This window comes from Loxodonta africana, chromosome 7 (assembly GCF_030014295.1).
Source record: "Loxodonta africana isolate mLoxAfr1 chromosome 7, mLoxAfr1.hap2, whole genome shotgun sequence".
In the NCBI taxonomy this organism is placed as follows: Eukaryota; Metazoa; Chordata; class Mammalia; order Proboscidea; family Elephantidae; genus Loxodonta; species Loxodonta africana.
Genome location: NC_087348.1, coordinates 72,921,963 through 72,933,185, shown reverse-complemented (window position 1 = coordinate 72,933,185; position 11,223 = coordinate 72,921,963). Strand labels below are relative to the sequence as shown.

General features: G+C 48.3%; 1 protein-coding gene across 6 annotated transcripts in view; it reads left to right on the top strand.

Annotated features, from left to right (window-relative positions):
- The window catches only part of AMPD3 (adenosine monophosphate deaminase 3), a 58,574-nt gene that overhangs the window by 1,342 nt on the left and 46,009 nt on the right, over positions 1-11,223 (top strand). For all 6 annotated transcript variants that reach the window (XM_023550853.2, XM_023550856.2, XM_023550855.2 and 3 more), the window contains one exon: positions 9,267-9,492. In XM_023550853.2, coding sequence (XP_023406621.1) covers positions 9,272-9,492 — 221 coding nt within the window. In that variant the 5' untranslated portion in view covers positions 9,267-9,271. Of the gene's footprint in view, positions 1-9,266; positions 9,493-11,223 lie in introns of those variants that run through there.

Sequence of the window (11,223 nt, the reverse complement as noted above, 5' to 3'; positions counted from 1 at the left end):
AGTGCGCGGGATGCTGCGCTGCTGACCTTGGGCCCGCGGCCACAGCGGCCCAGGGCGGGCGTGGGGAGCGCACCAGGGTCAGAACGGTGGCTCGGGCTTCCACCTCACAGAGGCGGTGGCGCCAATCTCAGGCTCGTCTCTCGCCGGTGTCCGTGCCCCTGCCCTGCAGCTGCAGTGGCCTCCGCTCTAGCTGTTTCAGAGGAGCCTGCAGCATCCTGGTTCCCTGGAGGCCTGGATTGCATCCGCCAGGTTTAGAGAAATTAAGGGACCCAGGAACTCCTGCCACTTAAGCGTTGGACTAGTTTTTAGGTGCTTAAGGACTGGCCTGATGCAGAGGACTGAGGGCTTCTATCTGGAGGCAAGGGGATGGGCAGGATGACGGGGTGCCAGGGTTGTCTGAGGCCTTCATCGTCACCTCTTTGGGTCCCTCGGACTAGGGCAGTAGACTGCCTTCAGCTCTGGTAGTCTCCTTTCTGCCTTTGAACTTCCTGGTAGCTGCTTTGCCAGCAGAGCTGCTAATGGCTCCTCTTGGCTGGCAGAGGCCTCTCTGGGGTGAGTTTCGAGAGGCCCTGGAGCAGGAGAGGCCTGCTAACAAGAGTGTCATTTTCCTAAACTGTAGGTCCTTGTATATGGCTGGAAGCTTGGTGTTGGAAAATTAGCAAAAGAGCCGGGTGAGTGCTGGAGCACTGGGTGAGCCCTTGTTGGCTATGTGTGATCACCAACATTTGGCCATCTTCAGGGAAAAGCTGGCTGTAGCTGGAACCCTCAGAGGAGAAATTCCTCCCCTGCTGATGAAGTATCATTGCTGAGTGGTAGTCACACCATTGAGCCAGGCCAACAGAGTCTTGGTCAGCTCTCACGTCTCAGAGTGTTGGCAGCAGGTCTGGGACAATTGGCCTGGCCTGGCTGCAGCTCTGAGGGGTCTGGCTTGCTCTGAAGATGATGGGATGGGTTGCCCTCTCTAAGAATATTGGTGCTTGCTGGGTGGGTCACAGGGAGACTCTCTGATCTCTCGGCCTTAGCCTATAGCCAGCTCAGTTCTCACCTATTGAACTCAGATCCTAGATAACGGATGAGGGGCTGTCAGCTAGGCCAAGAACTTCTTTGAGAGATGAACCTGTTTTTCTTGTCCTTATTCTTGCTAGATTACTCTTCAAAAGGCTTCTAAATCATTTCCCAGGTCTCGAAATTGCCATGGGCAGATAAAATATAGCCTTACCGTTAAGCAAGGAGATACATTTTCTCCCCCAGAGCTACTCATTGGCCTTACTGGTTCTTCCACTAAGTTTATGAATCCCTTAGTTCTTCAGGATGCTGGCTACATATCTAGAACAGAAGACAACGAGCTTTTGATATATTAGGGATGAGAGCATGGGAGGATGGGCTTATGGCCGAAGTCCTGGCCACACACGGTCACCAAGAAGTAGCATTCACAGAGGAGGCTTCACATCTAAAGATGGATTTCTCGTTCCTGCACCCAGGTAGGAGCTTGGGAGAGGGCCTGGCATGCAATAAACCAGAAAACCAAATCCGTTGCCATCAAGTCGATTCCAACTCATAGCAACCCTATAGGACAGAGTAGAACTGCCCCGTAGAGTTTCCAAGGAACGCCTGGTGGATTCGAACTGCCAACCTGTTGGTGAGCGGCCATAGCTCTTAACCACTGCGCCACCAGAATTTTCTGGCACACAGTAAAAAAAAAAGAGCTTGATAAATAACGGTGAATAAAAGGGTTCAGTGTCTAGGTGAAGCTTCATGCTCATTCCCCCGCATTGGACTCTCTCGTACCTTATGTGGTGATGATGACGACAACAGTGACGTTGATAGATAACACTTACGAAGCACATACTATGTGCCAGGTACTATTTTAAGCACTTACTTTAAATACTGATTTAATTGTCATGGCAACCCATTTCATAGGGAATAATCCTGAGAAACAGGTAGCCTGGCTTGAGTCCATATACTGACTTTTGAGATTGTCATAGGTATATTCATCAACTTGACTCATTCACTCATTCATTTATTTTATGCATTTGTTTATTCAACAAGTAATTACTGAGTACCTATCATATCACAGGCATGGGGATACAGTAATGAATGAGACAGGTAAGGTCTGTCACTGAGCTGATATTTAGCAGATGAAGCCCTTTGCCCAGTTCTGTGAGTCATATCGGCTTCAGAAACAAGAAGGAAAATGGACCTGCCATCCTTTTTGGGGGGCATTGATATCTTTCTTGATGGGACATAATTTGATTCTAGCCTTCTGTGTCTTTTGGGGCTTGGAAGGGGCGCTTAAGTGATAAAGGTAAACATAGTCTGGTCTCCTGGGCAGGGCTACCTGTGCGATGCGGGCCCTGACCCTGGTTATCATAGATTGTCTTAATGCCCATTCAAAAGGGAAACAAGGCTTTGAGCTTGGGATGTGTGCTCCTCTGGCCAAAGAGACTTCTAGGCCAGGAGGAGCAGTGACATGTTAGGCTCAAGGTGGAATTGTGAGGTCCTGAGCAAAGCTTGACCTCCTGGAACAGAGCCACAGTTTCTTCCTAAACTGCCGCTGTTCTGGAGAGTCTCCCATCCCTTTGGCTTCAGCCAGACCCTTGCTCATTGTTCCAACCTGTGCCATCTTTGTGGGGCTGCTGCCTGTCTCTGTCTGGAGCTGCTGGGGTGTGTCTCACACCCATAGCTGGGACTTTTGCCAGAAAGTTGTAAACCTTAATGAGCTCTGGGAAAGCAGCTTTCTCAAGGTTGGAAAACGAAGGCTCAAAGTGGAAGGCATTTGCCAAAGCCGGGGGTATTAAGAAAGGTTTTTTTTTGGTATGGTGGTGGTGTTGGAGGACCAAATAAGTGTGTTGGGTTAAACAAAGTTAAGGAGATTGTACATGACTATGGTTTGTGGTATTTTCCAAGCACACACCACCTGACCTTTTGTGTTCTACACTGCACTTTGGGAAATGCTTGTTTAGACTAAGTCTATCCAGGCTCTGGTTAAAGGTGCAGAATTAAATTCCTTGAATGTGTTGGGCCCAGCTATGTTTTCAGATCCCTGGGGTAGGATGCTCCCACTGCAGCTCCGCCTTCCCCAAAAAACCAAAACCAAAACCACTTCAGCCCGTCCTCCCTTCTGGCAGAGCAGTACTGAGGGCTTGGATTTTTTTTTTTTTTCTCTGTGCTGTAAACCCGTTTAATTATTTAATGAATAAATATTACTCTCCCTTTAGGTTGCTTGTAGCCTACTGATTGCAATGTTTATGAAACAGCTGTGAGGACAGGTGGGTCGTCATCACCGGGCAGCTAAAGCCCAGCAGAAGCCTGAGGATTGTGTGTCAGCCCTGTAATCCTGCTCTGTGCACTCACAGGAATTGTGATGTGGGCTCGGGAAGGCACAGCCTCACGATTGGATGCGGGGAGGTGACTCAGGCCCAAGTCAGGGCTAGAGCTGGCCTCCTGGTAAACAACTGACCTATCCTCCCTGGGCTCTTTTCCCCAGGATTTCAACAGATCACAGAAATAGCCATTTTGCTCACGGTTCTTTCCCAGGCCCAAATACTATTTATCTAAGTCACTGGGAGGCTGTGTGTCTGTTCTGAGCCTTCCCCACAGTACTGTCCTTTTCCTAAAGGGCAGGTGAAAAGGGGAGGTTTGCGCCCTGTGATACTGCTTTAACCATCCTGCTTGGTTTTATAGAGCTGCTTCTGTGGGTCACTTGAGCCGGCTCCACCTTCCTCAGGGAGAGCAGAGCTGCTGGCGGCAGGGTGGGAGTCCAGCCAGAGCTCAGGAGGCTGCTCAGCACTGGAGGCCCACGTGGGAGCCGCCAATGGCAGTAAGAAAGGGAGGGAGCCAGGGGTGGGCTCAGGAGAGTTAGGTGAGGGGCTCTGGAGAATTTGTCAGGCTGTCTTCTGCGGCATTTTTCAGTGAAGAAAGGAAGGCGTGGGACAAGGGCATGCCAGCTTTCCATCCTAGCCTGCCCCTGTCTGCCTCTGCACTGAGGTCTTCCTTCTCCCAGAGTCTCCGTCCTCTCCTGAGGAAGGAGAGAGCAGTTCCTGGTTCTTTCTTCTTTTAGGTGGGCAGGAGAGGGGCTTGTATTGGCAGCTGAGCTCTGAGCTCCGCCTGCTGGTCCTGGGCTGCTTTGTCAGGAGGGTTGCTTTGGGGGTCCTGAGGGGAGGCGAGGCAGGCTGTGCCATAAAATTGCCTGGGTAAGATGAACTAGTTGCCTGGCCAGGCCTGAAGTGGTGTTCCAAGCGGAAGCAACAAGGTGATGGTATCGCACGTTGCCACTCAGTTTTCAGGAGAAGCTTGGGCGGGGGTTGGAGGGAAGCTGTTACTTATCTTCTGGGTTGGTCAGTGTAGTTGAATGTACTATTTCATCAGGGGCGGTAGTTTTTAGTTTTTTGATGAGACCTGTGAGCAGGGCCAGGCACTGCATTCAGGATACAACAGCCGTTGTGCCTTGGATAACTGGTATTACCTGGAGCCTTTAGGACTCTTGGAAATTTTCCATTTGCATTTCACACTCACGGAAGAATTTCCAGCCCCAACTTTTCCTGCTCTTGCTCACTGCTGGTCACAGATATGCAAAGCAGAGACCTCCCACCGGAGCAGCAGTGAGCAGCGCAGATAGGACCCAGCTAGCTAGCTGCACTTACACACTGACTCAACTCAGCCGCCTCTTGGGCAGCACACAACACCTGGGCTCCAGTGCGTCGCCTGTGTAACATCCTTGATCAGTCATGGAGTCTCCGGCACCAGGCTCAGGTCTGTGTCATGGGTTCTGATGATGGGAGCATGGAAAGAACAGGAACAGTGTCCTTTGTATAAGGAGGGGACTTCAGAGGCACTGTGCTTCCTTTCTGAAAGGGCTGTGATGCCAAGAAATGTTACTGTCTATTGAAATTGGTTGTGTTTTAGAGCTTTGTAACTTTGGGGCAGTTTTTCAAGCTGAATGGAGGGTGTCGCATGTAACAACGAGATAAGCTATATCACTAGCTGACTGACATTGGTAAATTCACAGTTAAGCCTCCCAAGCCTGCTGGCTTCAGCTGACAAACAGTGGAAAGCCAGGCATGAAAGGCTGCTGGAGTTGAAGCTCCCCTGGGTGTTTGTGGAGTGGGCCCTGTCAGCACGCCCGGCCTTCTTGTTCTCTGTGAGTGTGAGAGAAGAGACAAGTTCAGAATGGGAAGGGTGGAGGGGGGGTGGTGGAGGGAGCTGTTGCCAAGGATGTCCAGAAGGTAGCAGATGTGCAGTGGCCTTGTAAGGCCCACTTTCTTTGTGCAGCGCCCCAGGTGGGGTTACTTGGTCCGTACTAAGTTATGGAATGAATTCTCCACTGATTATTTAAGACACTGATTCTAGGAGATTCATATGGGTTCTGTGAAAAAAGTGTAGGGAATGCTACTGTACGATTCTTTAATGAGCTAGTATGTTTTGTGGACCTCAGAGTGAGTGGCTGTGGAATGCAGCATCTTCCTAGTAAATTGACCACGGGACCCGTTTTCCCAGCAACAAGTATTGACTTCACCTGGGACCCAGCTAGAGAGCCCAAGTGGTACAGAGGTTAAAGCACTCATCTGCTGACTGGAAGGTCAACGATTCGAGCCTTCCAGCTGCTCCACGGGAGAAAGACGTAGTGATCTGCTTCCATAAAGATTTACAGCCTTGGAAACCTTATAGAGCAGTTCTCCTCTGTCCTGTAGGGTCACGATGAGTTGGAATTGACTCGATGGCAATGGATTTGGGTTTTTTGGTTTGGGACAGACTGATTTAAGCTATGAAAAAGGAAGATGTTCTGGTATTTTGTAGAAAGATACATTCTGAAAAGTATGTTTAGTTGACTTGAGCAAGTTAAAAATGTTTTATGGAAAGACATGTCAGAATCTGGCATAAAAACCCTCAGACACAAAAAATACCCAAACCAGTTGCCGTCAAGTCAGTGTAGAGCTGTGTTCTGTAGCACTTTCAATGGCTGAGTTTTTGGAAGAAGATCACCGGGGCTTTCTCCTGAGATAGATGCCTCTAGGTGGACTTGAACCTTCGACCTTTTGGCTAGCAGCCAGGCTTTTGTTAACTTGAGTATACCACCCAGGGACCCCCTAGACATAAACGATCCCCCAAATGCCCATTTCTAAGCGGGAAGCATGGTGGAGTGCGTCTGGGTCAGGCCAGGGTATGTTTGTTGAGTAGAAGCGGGGAGGAAGATGGTGGTGGTGTTAGTCTATGCAGGATGGGAGCTAAAGCAGAGATGGGTCTAGGTGGTGTAATTCCCTTTGGGCTGGCCTCTTTCTGGTGTGGGGTAGATGGCAGAGGACACTAATTGCCAAAAACTGCTGCAATAAACAGTTTGATTTGTTTTTCAATTTTCCCTCTTTTTCATCAAGTCTTAAATCTATTCATTTTCTTTTTATCTTCTTTGCATTTATCAAAAACTATGTTAAAATAGCATTAATTATGAAAATAAGACACCCCCTTCCACACAGGCAGTCCCGCCATCTGGCTCTTTTGAGTGTCTCTCTTGCAGCCCTTGTCCATAGCAGACCCATTTTTGAGTAATCAAAGTGCATTTTTGATGCATTGGTTGCATTTGTTTTAATTAAGTAATGGAGATGGTTTTGTGTATTTGCTTTTTCATTTACCAGTATTTCATAAGATGTTTTCTGTGTAACTGCTTATCCTTAGACTTATAATTTTGGTTTCTTAGCATTTTTTCAAATGAATAAGCTCTATTTTGGACATTTTAAAGCTATTTATATAAAGAGCTCAAGTAAACATCGCTGTGCTTTTTTTTTTTTTTACTTCCGTTGGATTCTTAAAAAACCTTTTTCTAAGTTGGAGTACTTGGTCAAATGATGTGGCTCTTTATGGCATTTGCTGCCCTCTGCTTGGGGACTGTTTGATGTCTGCTTCTGAGGATGTGAATTTTGGAACGATGCACTTAACCACCGGACTTAGATTTGGGGGTGCGGGGGTCCAACTTTGTTCCAGCCTAACAACGCACCCTGTCTTTCTAGTTCTTCGTGCTGTTCTCAGCTGTCCTGTCCTCAGCTGTCCTGTCCCTTGTCACCTTCTTCTCTGAGCCTGTGCTGTGTGGCTTCCAGCTTCCCCTTCTCTCTGCTCTCAGGACGTGGAAATTGCCACAGTAGTCTCTGTTCCTCGTTGCTCTTTCCGAGGACAGGGTTTTGCTAGCTCGGTGCCTGCTGCCATAGACCCTTACAGTTGCGTGCTGAGGTTCCTCTTTCCTCACAGCTTCCTCCCACTCAGCCCCCTCAGGGTGAGAGAGGCCCAGGAAGGGCATATCCCTGGGTGTGGAGAGAAGGAGGAAATCGGTTTTACAGTCAACGGACCACTGAGAAAATTTTGACCACAGTTACTAGCCTGTTTCCTCCTTCCTTTGTCATGAGTTAGACCCATGTGCAGTAGAGAAGACCAGAGAAGCAGCCTCCCTGGGCACCAGAAACCTCTCCTGTACTTCAAATTATGGAAGTTAGACTGAGAGGACCTTAGAGACCACTTAGTCCAATCCCTTTATCTCACAGATGAGAAAATTGTGAGGCCCAGAGAATGACTGTCCCAAGATTACTCCATGGGTCCCTCCTCCCTGTAATGGCTTCATCTCCTCTGTCAGACAGCAACTGGACACTGTCGCACCTTCATCCTTAGTCTGTTTGGCTGACAAAACCACTTCTCTCTGTGGTAACAGGTGGACAGGAAACTTCTAGACCGGCTCCTGCTGAAGGTGGCTTATTGAAAGGATGTGGCTTTCATCCATTCCACAAGGGTCATGCTGAGGACAGTGGGGAGACTCTGCCCTGACACCCAAATGGACAAAGAGAAGCAACACAGCATAGCGGTGAAGAGGGCAGACTTGGGAACCGGGTGCCTGGGTTCAATCCCAGAGCAGGGGCTCAGAGAAGAAGGGGACAGGGGACAGGGTAGATAAAGGCTGTGAACAGCACAGATCTCTGCCCACTTATTAAAAGTGTGACCTTCAGCAAGTTAGCTCTTATGCCTCCATTTTCTTACCTGTAAAGTGGGGTTGGAAACTCTGTTGGCATAGTGGTTAAGTGCTATGGCTGCTATCCAAGAGGTCGGCAGTTCGAATCCACTAGGTGCTACTTGGAAACTCTATGGTGCAGTTCCTTCTGTGCTATAGGGTCGCTATGAGTCGGAATCGACTCAACGGCAGTGGGTTTGGTTTGTTTTTTTTTAAAGTGGGGTTAATAGTGTTAACTGAGTTAATATGTATAAAGAGCTTGGCAGAGCGTACATAATAAATACTATATCCAAACCAAACCAAACCCAGTGCCGTTGAGTCGATTCCGATTCATAGTGACCCTATAGGACAGAGAAGAACTGCCCCATAGAGTTTCCAAGGAGCGCCTGGCGGATTCGAACTGCCGACCCTTTGGTTGGCAGCTGTAGCACTTAACCGCTACGCCACCAGGGTTTCCAAATACTATATAAGAGTTAAAAAAAAGAAAGGAAGAAAGGAAGGGAGAAAAAAGAAAAGAAGAAAGAAATGGGGAGATTTAGGCCTGTTACTGATAGTAAGGAGCCAGTATGCAGAAAGGCGGATGAGGGAAAGCTTCTTTCGAGAAGTGCATTTTCAGCTGGACTGTGAAAAGTGAAGAGTATTCCTTGTTTCAAACCCTTTATTTTATTTGCTACGTCTTGTTCGAGGGTTTGGAGAGTGCTACTGTGAATGCAGGTCCCTTCTTTCCAGAAATGGCATTGTTTTTTGTAACAAAGAATGCAGAATTGGATTCCCCGTGACTCTGCTGTAATCTTGTGGGACCTCAGGCTAGTCGTTAAACCCTGTGGGCTTCAGTCTTCCCCTTTGAGAAGGGCGTGGCGGGGGGCTTGATCACTGTTGCATCAGTAACTCAGCCTCCTAATAGCCTGGAGGAGGGAGGGTTCTGAACTCTCTCCTCTCCCTTCTCAGTCACAGAAAGAAAGCAGGAAGGCCAGGGCTGCCTGCCTGCCGCAGTCTGGGGATTGAAGCGTGCTTAGTTGGACAGTTCCTTCTTTGACTTCTGGACATTTACTTCCTCATGAAATATCAGTGGCCCTGCACTTGTCACATCCAATGGCTTGCTGAGTGAAATTTTGAAATTGTCACGCTAGGTTTGGTCTGGGAAATTCCTGACCAGACAACTGACCCCAAGAATGGGGGAGGTGGTGGTTGGCTCTTCCTTCATTGCCTCCTTCTCCCCCACACTGGTGACTCAGACCGTCCTGTCGTTCATGAAGGTTAATGCCTGTTTTTTCATTGCTAGCTGAGATGCCACGCCAGTTCCCCAAGCTGAACATCTCTGAAGTGGACGAGCAAGTCCGGCTCCTGGCTGAGAAGGTATTTGCTAAAGTTCTCCGAGAAGAGGACAGCAAAGATGCCCTATCCCTCTTCACTGTCCCTGAGGACTGCCCCATTGGGCAAAAGGAAGCCAAGGAAAGGGAGCTGCAGAAGGAGCTGGCGGAGCAGAAGTCTGTTGAGACCGCCAAAAGGTTTGTCTCTAAGACTGGGCTTTTGGGGGCACATAGTTAGTTATACAAACCCAGGGCCGCTGTGGGTGCACTCTCTGAGATGAGGTACCTCATAGGAACCGGCATGTCCCTGGGAGTGGAGGGACCTGAGTGGGGCCTCACACCTGTATTTTTGTGATTATTTCTTAACCAAGACCATTTAATTCACCACTTATTTCTTGAAGGAGGTCTCTTGTGCCTCTGATTGAAAAGCTCGAAAACCACTTTCTATTGCTACTTTAATAACAAATCATGTGCACAAATAAACACCATTTCCAGATTGCATTTCAGTTTTCTTTTTGGGAATGTGAGGATTTCTTGGGACACATCAATGTTACTTCTTTTCATTCATCATGTGGACACATATTTTCTACAGCTTACTGTTTGCCAGGTGCTGTACTGAGTGCCCCATAGGTTTCCAAGGAGCACCTGGTGGATTTGAACTGCGGACCTTTTGGTTATCAGCCGTACCTCTTAACCGCTATGCCACCGAAACTCTAGGGGGCAGTTCTACTCTGTCCTATAGGGTCACTATGAGTTGGCATCAACCCAGTGGCACTGGGTTTGGTTTTTGGTTTTGTACTGGGTGCTGGGGATGCAATAATGAACAAGACAGATACAGTCCCTGCCCTGTTGAGCTTACAGTGAATCTAGACAATAATTAAGTAACCCAAAACAAACCCACTGCTGTCGAGTTGATTCCAACTCATAGCGACTCTGTAATTAAGTAACTGGACAAATTAATTATAAGTTCTAACTGAAAAACAGAAACCACTGGGGTGTCGGAAACAGGATTTTAATGTCGGGAATTGGTTACACAGTTGGTGGAGAGCTGAGAAATCATATGGCGGAGAGAGAGGGAACCTAGAGATTGGATACACTAGGTAGGAGCTTCCACCCCTAGGCTGGAGAGACCATGGAAAGAGGTGGTATTGCTGGAGCCCAGAGTGGGGCACCCTGGGGAACCTGACCTCTGGTGGGCCTGTTTGTTGCCATGGAGAGAGACAGCAGCTGCGAGACAGCTCCCAAGCTGGAGATGGAGGCGGAAGATACTCTAGCTTTACCCTTCCTGTGTCTTCCAGTTTCTCCCAATATCTCCCCTTGGCCAAACCTAGTCAGAAGCCAGCTGACCTACACCTAGGAAACAGAGGAGAGGGTGAGGAGCAATGAATGTGGAAGCAAACAGCCCAGCACAAGTGCTATGAAGGACATTATTAAGGAGGGGAGAGAGAAAGACAGAAATGAGGGGTGTCTTTTTTTGATAGGGTAGTCAGAGAAGATCTCTCCAAAGAGAAGACATTTTAGCTGAAGCTGTGAAGAGCTGGGTGAGAGTCTTACAGGTAAAGGAGTCAGCCAGGAGAAAAAACCTCAAGTATATCTGAGGAGACCAGTGTGGCTAAAGAGAAAAGCATAATGACATAAAGCTGGAGGGGTGGACAGACCCAGTGGTGTGGTCAACCCTAGAGGGTACAGAAGAGCATGTCTGTGGAGACCCTAGTCCACACTGCACTGGCTTAGCAGAAGGGCTAATTTTATGGCTGAATGATCTGTAGGACCTTCTGTGTGTTATGAGTTGAGCATTTTAGCCTCTTACAGTGAGAAGAGAAGGAGTCCTAGCATTTTTTTTATTGCCAAGAATAATAAGTTCCTGAGGTCCCAATTCCCACTGCAGATGGAAACTCTCTAAGTCCAGATGGTGCTCCCTGGTTTCCA